The sequence below is a fragment of the Oncorhynchus gorbuscha genome, linkage group LG15 (genome assembly GCF_021184085.1).
Source record: "Oncorhynchus gorbuscha isolate QuinsamMale2020 ecotype Even-year linkage group LG15, OgorEven_v1.0, whole genome shotgun sequence".
Lineage (NCBI taxonomy): Eukaryota > Metazoa > Chordata > Actinopteri > Salmoniformes > Salmonidae > Oncorhynchus > Oncorhynchus gorbuscha.
In genome coordinates this window covers 69178932-69201276 of record NC_060187.1, presented here as the reverse complement: position 1 = coordinate 69201276, position 22345 = coordinate 69178932, and the positions used below count along the sequence as shown (strand labels likewise).

General features: G+C 45.6%; 1 protein-coding gene across 13 annotated transcripts in view; it reads right to left on the bottom strand.

Annotated features, from left to right (window-relative positions):
- The window catches only part of rims2a (regulating synaptic membrane exocytosis 2a), a 265865-nt gene that overhangs the window by 89741 nt on the left and 153779 nt on the right, over positions 1 to 22345 (bottom strand). For 5 of the 13 annotated variants that reach the window (XM_046302559.1, XM_046302569.1, XM_046302562.1 and 2 more), the window contains exons 4-10: positions 20513 to 20632; positions 18474 to 18573; positions 17463 to 17586; positions 15591 to 15637; positions 15215 to 15327; positions 901 to 1031; positions 248 to 419 (exon numbers count right to left, since the gene is read on the bottom strand). In XM_046302559.1, coding sequence (XP_046158515.1) covers positions 248 to 419; positions 901 to 1031; positions 15215 to 15327; positions 15591 to 15637; positions 17463 to 17586; positions 18474 to 18573; positions 20513 to 20632 — 807 coding nt within the window. Of the gene's footprint in view, positions 1 to 247; positions 441 to 900; positions 1032 to 13220; positions 13269 to 15214; positions 15328 to 15590; positions 15638 to 17462; positions 17587 to 18473; positions 18574 to 20512; positions 20633 to 22345 lie in introns of all 13 variants that reach the window. The other 8 variants (XM_046302555.1, XM_046302561.1, XM_046302560.1 and 5 more) reach the window with 2 other exon arrangements.

The window sequence follows — 22345 nt, the reverse complement described above, 5'->3', positions numbered from 1 at the left end:
AGGATTAGTTGAGCTATCAGAGTTACTGTCCAAATCCTGACTGGATGGGTATGTTTGGTATTATATCAGAGACGGATGAGTGCCTGAGTCTGGTTAAGTGGTGGTGCTGCCGACTCTTGTTACAAATATATCCTCAGCCCCTTGTCTCCGTGTCCCTCTGTACCTGTCTTTCTTTCAACCTTCTGACTGTCTCTGTCCAGAAAACAATAGTAAACTATGAGGGGAAAAAAGAGATGGATGGGCTTACCTCTCCCAGGAACTGGCTTTCCTCCTCCCTGACCCTGGCCTGGTCCCACAGGGTGATCTCCAACATGCGCTCACGGAACTCCCGCCGGTGCACAGGAGAATACATAAAGGTCTGGTTCCATTTGGGCTCTAAGGATTTCTTTACCGTTTTTGTTCTCCTCTTGCTTTTGTCGCTGGAGGAACAATAATTCAAACTGTTTTTATTTACAACCATGGTAGAAAAGACTCCCGAACAGGTCAACACAGCACAGGACAATGGGATGAGCTGGAGAGGGAGCGTCATGTTGGAGCCCTGTTCAACTTTCTATCATTACTTCCATGTGTCTGAGAAGGGGTTCTCTGAGCGCAGTGAAGGTGTAGGTCAATGTGATCACATGATGATCTTTGCGACGATAGCAGTTTAAATGCAATGTGACATGTCCCCAAATTCAATTACCAGAAATAAAAAATGATAAGGAAATAAAACCAAAGACATTCTTACCATAAATTCAACATTCAGTGAAACTATCATGCGAGCCCCAAATCTGTATGATTCAACCAATGGCAACTTTAGGATATTGGAGGATAGGTCTAGCCACTAAGCAATGGCTGTAGATGGAATGAAGTGAAATGCTGCTAGCTCGATCATCCCGTAGTTACTGTCTCTACTCTTACCTTCTGTCAGGGAGGAAGTAGATTTTGACGTAAGGGTTCCTGGGGCGGCCATCTTCCCTAGAAGGCAGGTCCTTGGCTCCCAGGATGGTCACTATTAGCTGATGGCCCACTTTGTCATACCACAGTTTGACCTATGGATGGTACAGAACAAGGTCACATGGTCACTGGGCTGCCAGTGGGGAGGGGGGGCTCTATATCAGGGTGACCTCGATACCCTACACTTGGAGAGCTACTGGGTGTACAGGGTTTGGCACCAGCCCTGCTCTATATTAACTAACAAACACACCTGATACAGCAAATCAAGCTGCTGCATGGTGAGCAGCTAACTAGTCAAATCACTCGATTGTGTCAGATTAGAGCAGCGCTGGAGTTAAAGCCTGCACACCCAGTACCTCTCCTGGAGAAGGGGTGGCCACCCCTGGTTTACATATTAGGCATTAGCAGGTCACATGCTTAGCGGGGGGGATAATAAAAGCATATACATGTTTGTTGAGATACAGAAATAAGGAGATGATATGATCATATCAACAACAACAAAGTAGCAAAGGTTGAACAATGAATGATCTTAATAGTGTGCACAAAGCAGATAGGTACTGTATGTAGCATGACCTACATCTTACCATAACCTACATCTTACCAAAGACACTTCACACTTGTCAGAGTGAAGTATGGACATAACAGAGAACACTTAGAAGTAAAAAATGAAAGAAAGAACATTTACAGAAAAATTGTGTTTCAAAAAACGCAATTTTTCAAAAATATTGCGAAATATTTGTTCCAAGAAAATTAAATGAAATACTAGAGGAAACTCAAGCCTTCTAAGCTCTTGCCCATACTTATGTAGATAATGATGGGAGGAGTCTTGATCATTGCATTGACTTCCATAGTTATTTCTTTATGCATGCAGCAATACAAAGCAACAGCAAGCACATAACACATACAAGATCAGTCAGGAGATCTGATATTGTCAAACAACATAGGCAGTAGGGGCCTTCAGGTCAAACAGCTTGCACTGGGAAGACTTCCTCAACAATGAAGTCCCCTATGGAAAAGACGTAGGTGCAATTCGGACCATACTACAGCACTGCCCATATGACTGATGGTACAACACTTAAGCGACAGATTCACCTTGAAAAGTTGAAACTGAAATTATACCCCTGATGTAATCCATTACACGGCCTATATTTCCTGTACAGTTGGCCACATCATTTACATTGACATTATTGCGTGGCCTGGTTAAGTAGAGCATAACATCACTTCTACAGAAGGCTAATAGATCTACCTCTAGGAGCTGAGCCAAGGGTACACTACACACCTATTTATAGACTTCCATTCTCACCCTCTCCTTATCTGACAGATAGGTGTTGTATAGCCAACACCTCACACGACCTTTAAATGAGGAAACCAACTGCATATCATACCAGAAACTCCTATACAGTATACTGTACATATATATTTTGTTCTAAGCTAAGCTGATACTTGACAAGGACATGATGGGACAAATATATAAATATGATCTCCCAAATAACATGAGTACTCCACACTCCAACTGTAACAAGCTAGCTAGAGTAAAACAACTCCTCAAAAAGGTCCCACAGTAAGATAGACACCTTGTCTGTTTAGTTCAAGTGAATTCTGTATTCAAACTGTAAAACATGATTTTAAATCTGCTTTAAAATAAGGGACAGTTATCTTATCCCACCTTTAACTGCAACATGAAACTTACAGCCATTCAAAAATGTAAACAGAAATATTTACCAAACGTTGTGTTCATGATTAGCAGTTGTTGACCGCTGTTGTTATGGCAACCTATTCAGGACCTTATGGAGTCAAGCCAATGAGGACGAGGGTCCAGTCTAGTTTCATTTTCCACAGAACAAATAAGCTCATTTATTTGTCCCACAAAATGTAATAGTTTTACTAAATCATTTAAGGAGACACCCTCCTTTAATTGCCAATGTGGAGCACTGTTGTAGCTGACTAGGTACAAAAGTCCCATGACAGCTAACATGTTAAGATGGCGCTGAAGAGGTTGGCTGACGTTTTACATGCCTGTAACCAATTGTGCTATTTTGTTAATTTTTTTTGCAACTTATTTTTTAACTTACAGTGGCAAGAAAAAGTATGTGAACCCTTTGGAATTATCTGGATTTCTGCATAAATTGGTTATACAATTTGTTTTGTTTTTTAAAGTCACAACAAAAGACAAACACAGTCTGCTTAAACTAAACACACAAACAATTATACATTTTTATGTCTTTATTGAACACACTGTGTAAACATTCACAGTGCAGGGTGGGAAAAGTATGTGAACCCTTGGATTTAATAACCGGTTGACGCTCCTTTGGCAGCAATAACCTCAACCAAACATTTTCTGTAGTTGCGGATCAGACCTGCACATCTGTCAGGAGGAATTTTGGACCATTCCTCTTTATAAAACTATTTCAGTTGAGCAATATTCTTAGGATGTCTGGTGTGAACGGCTCTCAAGGTCATTCCACAGCATTTTAAATCAGGTTGAGGTCGGGACTCTGACTGGGCCACTCCAGAAGGCGTATTTTCTTGTGTTGAAGCCATTCTGTTAATTTACTTGTCATGTTTTGTCATTTATTATCATGTCTTGTCCCTGTGCTTCCCATTCTATTCGTTTCCCTCTGCTGGTCTTATTAGGTTCTTCCCCTCTTTCTATCCCTCTCTCTCCCCCTCCCTCTCTCACTCTCTCGCTCTCTCTTCTCTCTATCGTTCCGTTCCTGCTCCCAGCTGTTCCTATTCCCCTAATCATCATTTAGTCTTCCCACACCTGTTCCCGATCCTTTTCCCTGATTAGAGTCCCTATTTCTCTCCTTGTTTCCCGTACCTGCCCTGTCGGATCCTCATCTATAATTCACCGTGCTGTGTCTATGTTTTGCCCTGTCGTGTCGTGTTTCCCTCAGATGCTGCGTGGTGAGCAGGTGTCTGAGTCTGCTAGGTTCAAGTGCCTTCCCGAGGCAACCTGCAGTTCTCGATCAAGTCTCCAGTCTGTTCTCGTCTTTACGTGTAGTATTATGCTTTTTGTTTTGTAAAGTTTATTCTGGATTAAATACTCTGTTTTCGCCAAGTCGCTTTTGGGTCCTCATTCACCAGCATGACAGAAGGATCCGACCAAGGAATGGACCCAGCGACTACAGACGCTCGTAACACTGCCGTCGAGATCCAAGGAGCCATGCTCGGCAGACACGAGCAGGAATTGTCTGCTGCTCGCCATGCCGTGGAGAGCCTGGCCGCTCAGGTTTCCGACCTCTCTGGACAGTTCCAGAGTCTTCGTCTCGTGCCACCTGTTACTTCCTGGCCTGCCGAGCCTCCAGAACCTAGGGTTAATAACCCACCTTGCTACTCCGGGCAGCCCACTGAGTGCCGCTCCTTTCTCACCCAGTGTGAGATTGTGTTCTCTCTCCAACCCAACACATACTCTAGAGAGAGAGCTCGGGTTGCTTACGTCATTTCACTCCTTACTGGCCGGGCCCGAGAGTGGGGCACAGCTATCTGGGAGGCAAGGGCTGATTGTTCTAACAATTACCAGAACTTTAAAGAGGAGATGATTCGGGTTTTTGACCGTTCAGTTTTTGGTGGGGAGGCTTCTAGGGTCCTGGCTTCCCTATGCCAAGGTGATCGATCCATAACGGATTACTCTATAGAGTTTCGTACTCTTGCTGCCTCTAGTGAATGGAACGAGCCGGCGCTGCTCGCTCGTTTTCTGGAGGGACTCCACACAGTGGTCAAAGATGAGATTCTCTCTCGGGAGGTTCCTTCCAGTGTGGACTCTTTGATTGCTCTCGCCATCCGCATAGAACGACGGGTAGATCTTCGTCACCAGGCTCGTGGAAGAGAGCTCGCATCAACGGTGTTTCCCTGCTCCGCATCGCAACCATCTCCCTCCTTTGGCTCTGAGACTGAGCCCATGCAGCTGGGAGGGATTCGCATCTCGACTAAGGAGAGGGAACGGAGGATCACCAACCGCCTGTGCCTCTATTGCGGATTTGATGGACATTTTGTTAATTCATGTCCAGTAAGAGGCCAGAGCCCATCAGTAAGCGGAGGGCTACTGGTGAGCGCTACTACTCAGGTCTCTTCATCTAGATCTTGTACTACTATGTCGGTCCATCTACGCTGGACCGGTTCGGGTGCTACATGCAGTGCCTTGATTGACTCTGGGGCTGAGGGTTGTTTCATGGACGAAGCATGGGTTCGGAAACATAACATTCCTTTCAGACAGTTAGACAACCTACGCCCATGTTTGCCTTAGATGGTAGTCATCTTCCCAGTATCAGATTTGAGACACTACCTTTAACTCTCACAGTATCTGGTAACCACAGTGAGACTATTTCTTTTTTGATTTTTCGTTCACCTTTCACACCTGTTGTTTTGGGTCATCCCTGGCTAGTATGTCATAATCCTTCTATTAATTGGTCTTGTAATTCTATCCTATCCTGGAACGTATCTTGTCATGTGAAGTGCTTAATGTCTGCCATCCCTCCCATTTCTTCTGTCCCCACTTCTCAGGAGGAACCTGGCGATTTGACAGGAGTGCCGGAGGAATATCATGATCTGCGCACGGTCTTCAGTCGGTCCCGAGCCAACTCCCTTCCTCCTCACCGGTCGTATGATTGTTGTATTGATCTCCTTCCGGGGACCACTCCTCCTCGGGGTAGACTATACTCTCTGTCGGCTCCCGAACGTAAGGCTCTCGAGGATTATTTATCTGTGTCTCTTGACGCCGGTACCATAGTGCCTTCTTCCTCTCCGGCCGGGGCGGGGTTCTTTTTTGTTAAGAAGAAGGACGGTACTCTGCGCCCCTGCGTGGATTATCGAGGGCTGAATGACATAACGGTTAAGAATCGTTATCCGCTTCCCCTTATGTCATCAGCCTTCGAGATTCTGCAGGGAGCCAGGTGCTTTACTAAGTTGGACCTTCGTAACGCTTACCATCTCGTGCGCATCAGAGAGGGGGACGAGTGGAAAACGGCGTTTAACACTCCGTTAGGGCATTTTGAGTACCGGGTTCTGCCGTTTGGTCTCGCCAATGCGCCAGCTGTTTTTCAGGCATTAGTTAATGATGTTCTGAGAGACATGCTGAACATCTTTGTTTTTGTCTATCTTGACGATATCCTGATTTTTTCACCGTCACTCGAGATTCATGTTCAGCACGTTCGACGTGTTCTACAGCGCCTTTTAGAGAATTGTCTCTACGTAAAGGCTGAGAAGTGCTCTTTTCATGTCTCCTCCGTTACTTTTCTCGGTTCCGTTATTTCCGCTGAAGGCATTCAGATGGATTCCGCTAAGGTCCAAGCTGTCAGTGATTGGCCCGTTCCAAGGTCACGTGTCGAGTTGCAGCGCTTTTTAGGTTTCGCTAATTTCTATCGGCGTTTCATTCGTAATTTCGGTCAAGTTGCTGCCCCTCTCACAGCTCTTACTTCTGTCAAGACGTGTTTTAAGTGGTCCGGTTCCGCCCAGGGAGCTTTTGATCTTCTAAAAGAACGTTTTACGTCCGCTCCTATCCTCGTTACTCCTGACGTCACTAGACAATTCATTGTCGAGGTTGACGCTTCAGAGGTAGGCGTGGGAGCCATTCTATCCCAGCGCTTCCAGTCTGACGATAAGGTTCATCCTTGCGCTTATTTTTCTCATCGCCTGTCGCCATCTGAGCGCAACTATGATGTGGGTAACCGTGAACTGCTCGCCATCCGCTTAGCCCTAGGCGAATGGCGACAGTGGTTGGAGGGGGCGACCGTTCCTTTTGTCGTTTGGACAGACCATAAGAACCTTGAGTACATCCGTTCTGCCAAACGACTTAATGCCCGTCAAGCTCGTTGGGCGTTGTTTTTCGCTCGTTTCGAGTTTGTGATTTCTTACCGTCCGGGTAGCAAGAACACCAAGCCTGATGCCTTATCCCGTCTGTTTAGTTCTTCTGTGGCTTCTACTGATCCCGAGGGGATTCTTCCTTATGGGCGTGTTGTCGGGTTGACAGTCTGGGGAATTGAAGGACAGGTTAAGCAAGCACTCACGCACACTGCGTCGCCGCGCGCTTGTCCTAGTAACCTCCTTTTCGTTCCTGTTTCCACTCGTCTGGCTGTTCTTCAGTGGGCTCACTCTGCCAAGTTAGCTGGTCATCCCGGTGTTCGAGGCACTCTTGCGTCTATTCGCCAGCGATTTTGGTGGCCGACTCAGGAGCGTGACACGCGCCGTTTCGTGGCTGCTTGTTCGGACTGCGCGCAGACTAAGTCGGGTAACTCTCCTCCTGCCGGTCGTCTCAGACCGCTCCCCATTCCTTCTCGACCATGGTCTCACATCGCCCTAGACTTCATTACCGGTCTGCCTTTGTCTGCGGGGAAGACTTCTTACGGTTGTCGATAGGTTCTCTAAGGCGGCACATTTCATTCCCCTCGCTAAACTTCCTTCCGCTAAGGAGACGGCACAAATCATTATCGAGAATGTGTTCAGAATTCATGGCCTCCCGTTAGACGCCGTTTCAGACAGAGGCCCGCAATTCACGTCACAGTTTTGGAGGGAGTTCTGTCGTTTGATTGGTGCGTCCGTCAGTCTCTCTTCCGGGTTTCATCCCCAGTCTAACGGTCAAGCAGAGAGGGCCAATCAGACGATTGGTCGCATACTACGCAGCCTTTCTTTCAGAAACCCTGCGTCTTGGGCAGAACAGCTCCCTGGGCAGAATACGCTCACAACTCGCTTCCTTCGTCTGCTACCGGGTTATCTCCGTTTCAGAGTAGTCTGGGTTACCAGCCTCCTCTATTCTCTTCCCAGCTTGCCGAGTCCAGCGTTCCCTCCGCTCAAGCGTTTGTCCAACGTTGTGAGCGCACCTGGAGGAGGGTGAGGTCTGCACTTTGCCGCTACAGGGCACAGACTGTGAGAGCCGCCAATAAACGCAGGATTAAGAGTCCTAGGTATTGTTGCGGCCAGAGAGTGTGGCTTTCCACTCGCAACCTTCCTCTTACGACAGCTTCTCGTAAGTTGACTCCGCGGTTCATTGGTCCGTTCCGTGTCTCCCAGGTCGTCAATCCTGTCGCTGTGCGACTGCTTCTTCCGCGACATCTTCGTCGCGTCCATCCTGTCTTCCATGTCTCCTGTGTTAAGCCTTTTCTTCGCACCCCCGTTCGTCTTCCCTCCCCCTCCCGTCCTTGTCGAGAGCGCACCTATTTACAAGGTACATAAGATCATGGACATGCGTTCTCGGGGACGGGGTCACCAATACTTAGTGGATTGGGAGGGTTACGGTCCTGAGGAGAGGAGTTGGGTTCCGTCTCGGGACGTGCTGGACCGTTCACTCATTGATGATTTCCTCCGTTGCCGCCAGGATTCCTCCTCGAGTGCGCCAGGAGGCGCTCGGTGAGTGGGGGGTACTGTCATGTTTTGTCATTTATTATCATGTCTTGTCCCTGTGCTTCCCATTCTATTCGTTTCCCTCTGCTGGTCTTATTAGGTTCTTTCCCTCTTTCTATCCCTCTCTCTCCCCTCCCTCTCTCACTCTCTCGCTCTCTCTTCTCTCTATCGTTCCGTTCCTGCTCCCAGCTGTTCCTATTCCCCTAATCATCATTTAGTCTTCCCACACCTGTTCCCGATCCTTTTCCCTGATTAGAGTCCCTATTTCTCTCCTTGTTTCCCGTACCTGCCCTGTCGGATCCTCATCTATAATTCACCGTGCTGTGTCTATGTTTTGCCCTGTCGTGTCGTGTTTCCCTCAGATGCTGCGTGGTGAGCAGGTGTCTGAGTCTGCTAGGTTCAAGTGCCTTCCCGAGGCAACCTGCAGTTCTCGATCAAGTCTCCAGTCTGTTCTCGTCTTTACGTGTAGTATTATGCTTTTTGTTTTGTAAAGTTTATTCTGGATTAAATACTCTGTTTTCGCCAAGTCGCTTTTGGGTCCTCATTCACCAGCATGACATTACTTCTCTGTATTGGGTCGTTGTATCACCCAACTTCTGTGGTGCTTCAATTGGTGGACAGATAGCCTTATTATCCTGACAGATGTCTTGATAAACTTGGGAATTCATTTTTCTATCGATGACAGCAAGCTGTCCAGGCCCTGAGGCAGCAAAGCAGCCCCAAACCATGATGCTCCCCCCACCATACTTTACAGTTGGGATGAGGTTTTGATCTTGGTGTGCTGTGCCTTTTTTTTCTCCACACATAGTGTTGTGTGTTCCTTCCAAACAACTCAACTTAAGTTTAATCTGTCCACAGAATATTTTGCCAGAAGCACTGTGGAACATCCAGGTGCTCTTTTGCAAACTTCAGACATGCAGTGGCTTCTTCCGTGGTGTCCTCCCATGAACCCCATTCTTGTTTAATGTTTTACGTATTGTAAACTCGTCAACAGAGATGTAAGCATGTCCCAGAGATTTCTGTAAGTCTTTAGCTGATACTCCAGGATCCTTCTTAACCTCATTGAGCATTCTGAACTGTGCTCTTGCAGTGATCTTTGCAGGGCGGCCACTCCTAGGGAGAGTAGCAACAGTGCTGAACTTTCTCCATTTATAGACAATTTGTCTTACTGTGGACTGATGAACATCAAGGCTTTAAAAGATAATTTTGTAACCCTTTCCAGCTTTATGCAAGTCAACCACTCTTAATCTTAGGTCTTCTGAGATCTCTGTGTTCGAGGCATGGTTCACATCAGGAACTGCTTCTTGTGAATAGTAAACTCAAATTGTGTTTTTTATAGGGCAAGACAGCTCTAAACAACATCTCCAATCTCGTCTCATTGATTGGACTCCAGGTTAGCTGACTCCTGACTCCAATTAACCTTTGGGAAAGTCATTAGCCTTGGGGTTCACATAGTTTTTCCAACCTACACTGTGAATGTTTAAATTATGTATTCAATATAGACGAGAAAAATACAATAATTTGTGTGTTATTAGTTTAAGCTCACTGTGTTTGTCTATTGTTGCGTCTAAGATGAAGATGAGATCAAATTTTATGACTAATTTATGCAGAAATCCAGGTAATTCCAAAGGGTTCACATACTTTTTCTTGCCACTGTATTTCGTACATAATGTTGCTGCTACCGTCTCTTATGACCGAAAATATCTTCTGGACATCAGAACTGGGAATACTCACCACGAACTGGAAGAAGCTTTTTCCTTTAACGAGTCTTACGAGAAAGATATACAGCTCTCCCGGGAACAGATCCCCTTTATTTGAGCGAAGACGGAGGAAGAGGATGCAGATTGGGCTGCCTTTTGAGAATCCGTAGGCGAGCAAGTAAACTCCCACTGCCCTCACAATTGATGACCTACGATTACGATTATCCTACCAACGGGACATTAAGAACTGTAATATCTTATGTTTCACAGAATCGTGGCTGAACGACGACACGGATAATATAGAGCTGGCGGGATTTTCCATGCACCGGCAGAACAGAGGGGTGGGGGTGTGTGTCGTTTTGTCAATAACAGCTGTTGAGCGATGTCTAATATTAAAGAAGTCTCGAGGTATTGCTCACCTGAGGTAGAGTACCTTATGGTAAGTTGTAGACCACACTATCTACCAAGAGAGTTCTCATCTATATTAATTGTAGCCGTCTATTTACCACCACAGACCGATGCTGGCACTAAGACCACACTCAACCAACTCTACAAGGCCAGCAAACAAGAAAATGCTCACCCAGAAGTGGCGCGCCTAGTGGCCGGGGACTTTAATGCAGGCAAAATTAAATCAGTTTTCCACATTTTTACCAGCATGTCATATTCAAAACTATTACGGACTACAAAGGGAAACCTAGACACGAGCTGCCCAGTGACGCGAGCCTACCAGATGAGCTAAATGCACCAGCTACTCTGGATGACTGTGTGATAACGCTCTCGGTAGCCGATGTGAGCAAGACCTTTAAACAGGTCAACATTCAAAGCTACAGGGCCAGATGGATTACCAGGACGTGTACTCAAAGCATGCGCGGACCAACTGACATGTGACTTCACTGACATTTTCAACCTCTCTCTGACTGAGCCTGTAATACCTACATGTTTCAAGCAGACCAGTCCCTGTACCCAAGGAAGTGAAGGTAACCTGCCTAAATGATTACCACCCTGTAGCACTCACGTCGGTCGCCATGAAGTGCTTTGAAAGTCTTGGCTCAGCATCCTCCAGGATACCCTAGATCCACTCCAATTCGCATACCGTCCCAACAGATCCACAGTTGACTCAATCTCAATCGCACTTCACACTGCCATTTCTCACCTGGACAAAAGCAACACCTATGTGAGAATGCTGTTCATTAACTAGAGCTCAGCGTTCAACACCATAGTGCCCACGATGCTCATCACTAAGCTAAGGACCCTGGGACTAAATACCTCCCACTGCAACTGGATCCTGGACTTCCTGACGGGCCGATCCCAGGTGGTAAGGGTAGGCAACAACACGTCTGCCACTCTGATCCTCAACACTGGGGCCCCTTAGGGGGGTGTACTTAGTCCCCTCCTGTACTCCCTGTTCACTCACGACTGCGTGGCCAAGCATGAATCCAAGTTTTCAGACGACACAACAGTGGTAGGACTGTCCACGACAATGATGAGACAGCCTATAGGGAGGGTTCAGACAACTGGCAGTGTGGTGCCAGGACAACAACCTCTCCCTCAATGTGGGCAAGACAAAGGAGCTGACCATGTACTACAAGAAAAGGTTGGCCGAACAGGCCCACATCAACACCAACGGGGCTGTAGTGAAGCGGGTCGAGAGTTTCAAGATCCTTGAAACTCCATCACCAACGCTCTATCATGGTCCAAACACATCAAGACAGTCGTGAAGAGGGCACGACAAAACCTTTTCCCCCTCAGGAGACATGGCATGGGCCCTCATATCCTCAAAAAGTTCTAATAGCTGCACCATCGAGAGCATCCTGACCATTTGCCTCACCGCCTGGTATGGCAACTGCTCAGCATCTGACCGGTCAGCATCTGACCCTAAGGTGCTACAGAGTGAAGTGCGTGCGGCCCAGTACATCACTGGGGCCAAGCTTCCTGCAATCTAGGACCTATATAATAGGCGGTGTCAGAGGAAAGCCCATGAAATTGTCAGAGACTCCAGTCACCCAAATCATAGACTGTTTTCTTTGCTACCGCAAGCGGTACCAGGACGCCAAGTCTAGGACCAAAAGGCTCCTTAACAGCTTCTATCCCCAAGCCATAACACTGCTGAACAATTGATCAAATGGCCAGTCACTTCAAATGCATAGTCACTTCACCCCTACCTACATGTACAAATGACCTCTGACGTGTTCCCCCACACATTGACTCGGTACCCTTGTATATAACCTCGTTATTGTTATGTTATTGTGTTACTTTTTATTATTTTTGACTTGTTTATTTGGTAAATATTTTCTTATCCCTTCTTGAACTGCACTGTTGGTTAAGGGCTTGTAAGTAAACATCTCACAGTAAGGTCTACACTTGTTGTATTCTGCGCATGTGACAAATAATGTTTGAGCTTGTCGTTGCTGTTGAGTGTAGGCTACAGGATCTGGCCATGTGTTTGAGCTTGTCGTTGCTGTTGAGTGTAGGCTACAGGATCTGGCCATGTGTTTGAGCTTGTCGTTGCTGTTGAGTGTAGGCTACAGGATCTGGCCATGTGTTTGAGCTTGTCGTTGCTGTTGAGTGTAGGCTACAGGATCTGGCCATGTGTTTGAGCTTGTCGTTGCTGTTGAGTGTAGGCTACAGGATCTGGCCATGTGTTTGAGCTTGTCGTTGCTGTTGAGTGTAGGCTACAGGATCTGGCCATGTGTTTGAGCTTGTCGTTGCTGTTGAGTGTAGGCTACAGGATCTGGCCATGTGTTTGAGCTTGTCGTTGCTGTTGAGTGTAGGCTACAGGATCTGGCCATGTGTTTGAGCTTGTCGTTGCTGTTGAGTGTAGGCTACAGGATCTGGCCATGTGTTTGAGCTTGTCGTTGCTGTTGAGTGTAGGCTACAGGATCTGGCCATGTGTTTGAGCTTGTCGTTGCTGTTGAGTGTAGGCTACAGGATCTGGCCATGTGTTTGAGCTTGTGGTTGCTGTTGAGTGTAGGCTACAGGATCTGGCAATGGAAGGGTGTCTCTCTGAAATATTTCCTTTAGATCAGTTAGTCATGCAAAGAGTCGAGACTCCTGTCATAACCGTATGATCATGTTATATGGTATAAATGAATAATAATAATAACAATGACATAATGCACCGCACTGCAAGGGAAAGATGCCGCCATTTCCCTGGTATGCATTTTCCAAGATGGAGGAAAGCAAAAAGGCAACAGAAAAAGGCGAGCGAAGACCAAAGAGAGTCAGTCTGTGAGTCAGACAGGTGTTTACCTGGACCCTAGGGACAAAAGGCGCTGTTCTTCTACTAAGGCTTTGGCTCTGGGTAAGCAAAATGAAACAACAACATAGAAAAATGCAATAAAACCAACAAAATAACACAAAACAACCAACAAAACACACTCACTGGACTCGAACCAGTGCCACAATAACACAAACACATTTTGAGGAGGAGGGGACGGAGAGTCAATCTAGCGGTGTGTGTGTTTTCCCCCACCGTTCATTAGCATCAATCTGCATCTCATTATTCACTAATGTGCTGTATTGTCTTGGAGCCTTATCTGTGGGTTCCTGTACCTCCACACTGTAATCCTCAGAGAGAGGAAGAGGCTGCTCTGCTCCCGTTTTCACAGAAAATGATTGATGACTTCTAACTAAGCATTCCCTCCCGTGCTCTCTGGGCTGTAACTTTCCTTCCTTTCTTCATTTAACATCTGCGTCACAATGACGTATTGAAATCCAATTGTTCCCTCAACAAGGTTTGAAAATAATACAAATAATAATAAAAAAACATTACAATTTCTAACTGCATCCAACGTAATGTTCAGCTGGCACTTGATCGAACAAGGTAATGTACTACAGTATATCAATTATAGTATATTAATTACAGTATAACTACAGTATATTAATTACAGTATAACTACAGTATATTAATTACAGTATATTAACTACAGTATAACTACAGTATATTAACTACAGTATATTAATTACAGTATAACTATAGTATATTAACTACAGTATATTAATTACAGTATAACTACAGTATATTAACTACAATATATTAATTACAGTATAACTACAGTATATTAACTACAGTACGATTCAAATACTCTTGTTTTGGTTTCAAGGTCCGCTCATTGATGAAATAGAGAGAACTTCTGGATCCGAGTGGTGTGGGGCTGAGTGCTACAGGTAGGGATTGCAGAGATCACAACTGCAGCATGATTGGCTGACTGGGCTCTATTTGCGTCATAACTGTCAGCACGGGCCTCCTGGGTGTAGGCCTATGAATACTGGAGGGCCTGTGTGTGCCTGCTACCTCTCTCTGTGCTCCTTCTCTCCCTGGCTCTCACTCTGCTCCGCCATGCTCCCGTTACATACAGACGTGAGAGGAGAGGAGCCAGGCGGAGACGCTAGCAGCAGCACAGATTAGATCTCCCCCTCCTCACCAAAGAAAACAACAACAAGCAGAAAGAACACTGACATCAAAAGATTCATTCTCTTCCCTCCTTCTCTACCTTCCTTCTCTTCCCTCCTTCTCTACCTTCCTTCTCTTCCCTCCTTCTCTACCTTCCTTCTCTGGCTCTAGGAGCAGTTTTACTGGAGAGCAACATTACAGTAAAAGGCGTACAGTGTTTACAGACACACAGTCAACTATCAAACATTCTCACCTCTTATGATAAACAAATACACTACGGACTTGATAGACTGTTATATATTGACTGATATTGACTGGTATATTTTTTAATAAAAAGATATCAGGAAATAAATCAAGCTATTTAAAATCACATATAAAATGGATGTGTTATCATAAGGAAAGGGATTGAAAAGCTGTGACTATTTCATAACACTCTTTGTTTTTTTCTCCAAGAAACTAAATATCCTGAGTGTTATTTAAAATAAGTGCTGGAGGTTAGCATTAGTCTATTTCCGTCTAGCCTCCTGAGTTTCAGAGTTAAGCCTTTTACTCACTTCCCCCAAGAGTATATTAGGCATCAGATAATAAGCAACATGGTTCAGGGCAACATGATCTGTGGTCCTATGCTGGGTTGGGATGGGTCTAACTGAACAACTCTCAGAGCTCCAGCTACTCTCCAGAGCTCCAGCTACTCTCCAGAGCTCCAGCTACTCTCCCTGAATACTGCAGAGAAAGAAAACATCTGTTCTCAATTCTCTATGTGAATCTACACTGTATGATCCTTTCCTGCAGGTAATGTAGGCCAAGACAGAGCCAGGGTGTATTGTGGGTATTGTAGTAGGGTACTCACTGAGAGCTGTCCTGACAGGTACTGGGGGGCGTCCCGCAGCATCCCGGGGCTCATGGGAGACGTGACAGAGATAGAGGGGCGATCCATCTTCTGAGACTCAAAGGAACTCGAACCTGAGACAGGACAGACAGGGAGGAGGTCACATGATCAAATCTGAAACACTGTGATTTTGGTAACATACTTCAAGGAGAGGAAGAGGGAGAGAGAAAGAGGAGGGGGAGGAGAGAGAGAGAGAAAGAAAGCAAGTAGGGTAGAGAGATAGAAATTAGATATCATCACCTCTCCCTGACAATACCGTAGCTTGATATTTCAAGGTTGATTAATTAACGCAGGCTAATTAGTTATCATGGGGAAATGAAAGAAAAGCCAGACTTACTTGATTCCAGTTGTGCATGTGTGCTGTCTGGTATCCGAGGAATATCTCTGAAAGGAGAGAGGGGGAAGGGGGGATGAGGGAGGAAGAGGGGATAAATTGGTGCTAATGCTGAATGCACTGTATTTTAATGGTCCAAAGAAGAGCATTAGTCTTAATTCTCCTGTACAGCAGCTCCCTCCCTCAGCAATACAAAGCAGGACAAATATAGACACTGACAAAGCAAAGGGGTTTCTGATTTCTCTGGGTATCTCTACTTTCAAAATCAATTGGCATCCCGCTGTTTGTGGAGGAGAGGGGGGAGAGTGGGTAGTGAGACACACACAGAGAGAGAGAGAGAGAGAGAGAGAGAGAGAGAGAGAGAGAGAGAGAGAGAGAGAGAGAGAGAGAGAGAGAGAGAGAGAGAGAGAGAGAGAGAGAGAGAGAGAGAGAGAGAGAGAGAGAGAGAGAGGGAGAGGGGTAGTGAGACACAGAGAGAGAGAGAGAGAGAGAGAGAGAGAGAGAGAGAGAGAGAGAGAGAGAGAGAGAGAGAGAGAGAGAGAGAGAGAGAGAGAGAGAGAGAGAGAGAGAGAGAGAGAGAGAGAGAGAGAGAGGGTAGTGAGACACACACAGAGAGAGAGAGAGAGAGAGAGAGAGAGAGAGAGAGAGAGAGAGAGAGAGAGAGAGAGAGAGAGAGAGAGAGAGAGAGAGAGAGAGAGAGAGAGAGAGAGGAGAGAGAGAGTGGGTAGTGAGACACAGAGAGAGAGAGCGAGAGAGGGGGAGAGTGGGTAGTGAGACACAGAGAGAGAGAGCGAGAGAGGGGGAGAGTGGGTAGTGAGACACACAGAGAGAGAGAGAGAGAGAGAGAGAGAGAGAGAGAGAGAGAGAGAGAGAGAGAGAGAGGGGAGAGTGGGTAGTGAGACACAGAGAGAGAGAGAGAGGGGGGAGAGTGGGTAGTGAGACACAGAGAGAGAGAGAGAGAGAGATAGAGAGAGAGAGAGAGAGAGAGGGGGGAGAGTGGGTAGTGAGACACACACAGAGAGAGAGAGAGAGAGAGAGAGAGAGAGAGAGAGAGAGAGAGAGAGAGAGAGAGAGAGAGGGGGGGTGAGTGGGTAGTGAGAGAGAGAGAGAGAGAGAGAGAGAGAGAGAGAGGGGGGGTGGGTAGTGAGACACACAGAGAGAGAGAGAGAGAGAGAGAGAGAGAGAGAGAGAGAGAGAGAGAGAGAGAGAGAGAAGAAGTAAGACAGAGAGAGAGAGAGGAGAGAGAGAGAGAGAGAGAGAGAGTGGGTAGTGAGACACACAGAGAGCGAGAGAGAGAGAGAGAGAGAGAGAGAGAGAGAGAGAGAGAGAGAGAGAGAGAGTGGGTAGTAAGACACAGAGAGAGAGAGAGAGAGAGAGAGAGAGAGAGAGAGAGAGAGAGAGAGAGAGAGAGAGAGAGAGAGAGAGAGAGAGAGAATGAGAGAGAGGGGGGAGTGGGTAGTGAGACACAGAGAGAGAGAGCGAGAGAGGGGGAGAGTGGGTAGTGAGACACAGAGAGAGAGAGCGAGAGAGGGGGAGAGTGGGTAGTGAGACACAGAGAGAGAGAGGGGGGGGGGCAGCAGCCACCGTTCATTTCACTGTGCCGCACTGCTAGTCCCATATGAGCCTCTGACACTGTCATCACACTGGAGGACTGATGGAGGGGAGGGATATTGGGAGGGAGGGTTGGGAGGCAGATATGTTAAATAAACAAGCAAAACAAATTACATTCGAATACACTCAGCCCCCTTTTCTCCTTTTCTCACATCTTCTCTCTCTTCTGCCAGAAACATATTTTTTACAAATGTATGAATGTGAATAGACTGTAGTTTTGATGGTTCAATAGTAATAAGTGTAGTTGCTGTTGTGAGGTCTTACCCTATGGGCCTTGAGACCACCAGTTCCACCTGGGGTTCTGGCTTTGATTCTAGAATGATATTGTAAACTTCTTTAAATGTGGCTCCTTGTAAAAACCTCCCGTTCCACTCCAGCACCTGGTCGCCTGTAAAACAAAAGATGCTGTCAGTCATCCACACATCAAGACGTCAGCTGACACGGTGCCGTTATGAACATGGGAAGCATAGTTATAAATATAGTTAAAAACATGATCCGTGTAGTTATAAACATGAGCAGGCCCACATGATGGAAAAAAAGGAGAATGTGAATGGTATTGTAGAAAACACAGCACACATAACCAAACAGTACAGCATTGTAGTCTTCCTGCTATGGTAATATTATAAATGATTGAATAGGCCTCGGTCGCAACCCTTATGGTAACAAATAACAGCACATCTGTCTAGTTCATACATGTTGTTAGTGCTATTAAATGAAGGTCAAAGGGTGTCAGAAGTTTAAACCCAGTTCAGCACCAGTTCACCAAGTAATCCAAATGTTTCTTGAATCACTGAAGTAGCTTATTAAATCTACAGTGCTGTGTACATGAGAAATGTATTGACAATCTTCAGCGTGCTTGAAAAAATTGTACTTCTAAACATGGTAAATGTAGTTCTACACATAATAAGTGTACTTCTAAACATGGTAAATGTAGGTCTAAACATGGTAAATGTAGTTCCAAACATGGTAAATGCAGTTCTAAACACAGTAAGTGTACTTCTAAACATGGTCAATGTAGTTCTAAGTACAGTAAGTGTACTTCTAAACATGGTAAATGCAGTTCAAAACAGTAAGTGTAGTTCTAAATGTGGTAAATGTAGTTCTAAGCATAGTATGTGTAGTTCTAAAGGTAGTAAGCGTCGTTCTAAGCATGGTATGTGTAGTTCTAAGTATAGTAAGTGAAGTTCTAAACATGGTAAATGTAGTTCTACACATAATAAGTGTAGTTCTAAACAGGGTAAGGGATGTAGAGTATAAAATCAGATCAGTAGGTACCTGGTCTGAGGTGTCCAACAGTATCCGCTAGACTTCCTTTCCTCACTTTAGTGATGAAAGCACAAAGTCTACCAGATTCTGTCATCTTTCCACCCACCACCTATGAGGGAAGCAACACACATCAACATGTATAGCAGTAGTATATATTATTATACTGTAATATAATCACACCCTCAGTATGGTGTAAGCAGCCTGGCAGGGAAGGAACATGGATGCACTGATCACTTTGTTTCATAGAAACATATTTATTGACCATGTTCGACCAAATCCATGTGTGAATTGAATTCGCACATGGTAAAATACAACCTGCAGATCTAGGCCTAATTCTAATTGCATATGTAGCCACATAGCATCATTCTGCCCATAGGGTGCTATTCTTGAATAGAGAAAGTATCTACGTGTTTAGTCAAAATGTACATCTCTTTTCATAATGTTGAATGTCCCTGTGTGTTGTGTTGGAACCCTGGGGCCACCTCTCTCTCCATTGTGCTGGAACACTTTAGGCCTGGGGGGCCTATAGCAGGCCAGGGGGCCCAGCTCTGCTCTACTCTGTAAGCCCCTGAAACACTCTCCCTCCACAGGCATCAGACAAATAAAATCCCCTCTTAATGGCAGTTGAATGCCAACATACAAAGGAGCTTAGGGAAGACTCCTAAATGAAATGGCTTTATGTAACAGCCGGGCCAGAGAGAGCGGGAAAGGGAAAGGGACAGAGAGTGAGAGATGGATACATAGAGATCGTTAAAAAGAGAGAGAGACAAACAGACTGGCTGGTCACTGCTTGCTGCTGAGTGAGGAGAAACACATAGCGTACCGTACGGCACAAAGAGGCACTGACTAGACACAAACATACCAATTCAGGAAGCTCATTCAATCATTAATGATTTCCCATCTTGCCACTTTCCTTTTCTCTCCTGATGGCCCTCACTGTGCTAGCCCCTCACTGTGATTTGGCTAGCTGTGTGTGCTCAGATCTTAAACCAGCCCAAGCCGCACAGATCATTCAAATGAATGCATTAGGAAGAGTTAAGAAAACCGAAGATATTTTAATTCAGAAAATCTACCCATCTAGTCATGATATACTGTAAATATGTACATAATGGGGAATAATCTGTACAATCCCAATGTTTCATATGTGATCTCCCTATCTATAATAAGCTGTAAAGGGACATTGTCTCTGACTGAACATTTCAAATAGGCTTTTCTACATAACCACACTGCATAGTACGCTCTCACGGCATCTGGTAGTTTAGAGACTGAGTCCTAAATGGTACACTACTCCTTATATAGTGCACTACTACCAGGTCCCTGGTTAAAAGTAGCACACTATATAGGGAATAGGGTGCCATTTGGAACACAGTCATGAACATAAAGAATTTGATATCAAGACACAGCTCATTAATATTAAATCAAGGAAATAAGTTGCCGCCTAATTCATATTAAATCATGAATAATACAATTATGTCATTCATAATTAGGCAAGGCACCCACACATATCACTTCAAAATGTATATGCAGATAAAAACATAGTTTCTACAAATAATATGAAGACATTGCTTATTGTGGTGAAGAATCTGAGCGTTCTTATTTTGTTCTGATACCAAGGTGTAGTGTCCACTCATAATATACAATTCAAAAATATCATTCTAAAATGTTTAGATGATCTTCAGTACGGGCCTTTTGAGCCCTGAATACCTGGTAGTAAGGACTCCATTATGATGCTGTGATCAGGTTGTACTAGATGTTCATAAGGACGGTTTGTTCATGTCTTTTCAGCAACGTCTTTTTCCTCAACCACAAAACCAGTTTACAACCAGAACATTATGTCAATAAGACATATATCCGCTGTATGTACTCTTTAGCGAGGCCCAAACGGCAACATTCTCTCTACATACGGAGTAGGATACCATTTGGGAAGCAACCTTTGAATAGTGATGGAGAGCTGAAATAATAAACGGCCTCTGACCATCAGGTCAGACTGGTCCCAGTAGATAGACAGAAGTCCAGCCAGAGAGGTCAGACAGACGGGGCAGACTCACCTTCAGTCCCAGCAGTGCTCCTGAGTCTCGAGGTACACTTCCATCCTTCATCCGCTTGTTGAGCAGAATCCGCCCTATTAGGCGCTCCCCATCTTTGGAGGGCTGCCATGTCACTGGATTCTATAGGAACACACACAGCAACAACACACCTCGTGTTTTACAACTCATCCACACCAGATTCACTTCAATCACTTTAAAAAAGACTTCTTCAGAAAAGTGTGTATCATGTGAAGGGTGGGGTGAGGTGGGGGGGTATCACTTCATTTGACTTAATGAAGGATCACACAAGCTCTGGTTAGTTATCTAATCTGGTGATTATAGCTCTGTCTCTATCCTTTCCATTTCAGATAATATAACCTGTTTTTTCTTTTGGAATTAGCCGGATTGTCACAATTAGATAATAAAAGTAAATCAAAATCAAATAGATAACCAAACTCAAAAAAAATAATTGTATCTCCTGCATCACAGTTACTGTGCATACGTACTGTAGTTGAAGGCAACATTTTAAAACAATGGCAAAATAAAACTATATTTACAATACCACAGCCCGCATTTTAAGCAGTGATTAACTATGTCCAAAAACATACTTCATGGAAGTACTTCAATCAGATTTTAGGTACTATTTTCACTAAAACGATTCAATTCACATTTTTCTAGGTATGTTATGATAAATGTATCACACAATGAAAATTAAACATTTTGCACATCCAATGCCAGGGCGTGTGTGATCCTGCCAACAGGAAAGAGGTAGAGAGCATTCAGCATCCCATGCAGGTTAAAATAGGCAAACCATCACGCCCTCCTAGTCCCCGCAGAGCAGAGGCTCCACACAAACCATCTGAGAAAACCTGCACTGTATCTAGAACATCTCACTTAAAACTCAGCCACATTGGCATCAAATCCAGTTGAGTTTGGATGAGTGTAGATTTTGTCTGATGGTCTGTGAGGTGGTCTGCTGAAGGCAGAGGGAGGTTAAGACTGCAGTCCACCACTCTCTGCCCTGCTACACACAGCACTCCACCTCTCTCTGCCCTGCTACACACAGCACTCCACCTCTCTCTGCCCTGCTACACACAGCACTACACCTCTCTCTGCCCTGCTACACACAGCACTACACCTCTCTCTGCCCTGCTACACACAGCACTCCACCTCTCTCTGCCCTGCTACACACAGCACTACACCTCTCGCTGCCCTGCTACACACAGCACTCCACCTCTCTCTGCCCTGCTACACACAGCACTCCACCTCTCTCTGCCCTGCTACACACAGCACTCCACCTCTCTCTGCCCTGCTACACACAGAACTCCACCTCTCTCTGCCCTGCTACACAGCACTACACCTCTCTCTGCCCTGCTACACACAGCACTCCACCTCTCTCTGCCCTGCTACACACAGCACTCCATCTCTCTCTGCCCTGCTACACACAACACTACACCTCTCTCTGCCCTGCTACACACAGCACTATACCTCTCTCTGCCCTGCTACACACAGCACTACACCTCTCTCTGCCCTGCTACACACAACACTACACCTCTCTCTGCCCTGCTACACACAACACTACACCTCTCTCTGCCCTGCTACACACAGCACTACACCTCTCTCTGCCCTGCTACACACAACACTACACCTCTCTCTGCCCTGCTACACACAGCACTACACCTCTCTCTGCCCTGCTACACACAACACTACACCTCTCTCTGCCCTGCTACACACAGCACTACACCTCTCTCTGCCCTGCTACACACAACACTACACCTCTCTCTGCCCTGCTACACACAGCACTACACCTCTCTCTGCCCTGCTACACACAACACTACACCTCTCTCTGCCCTG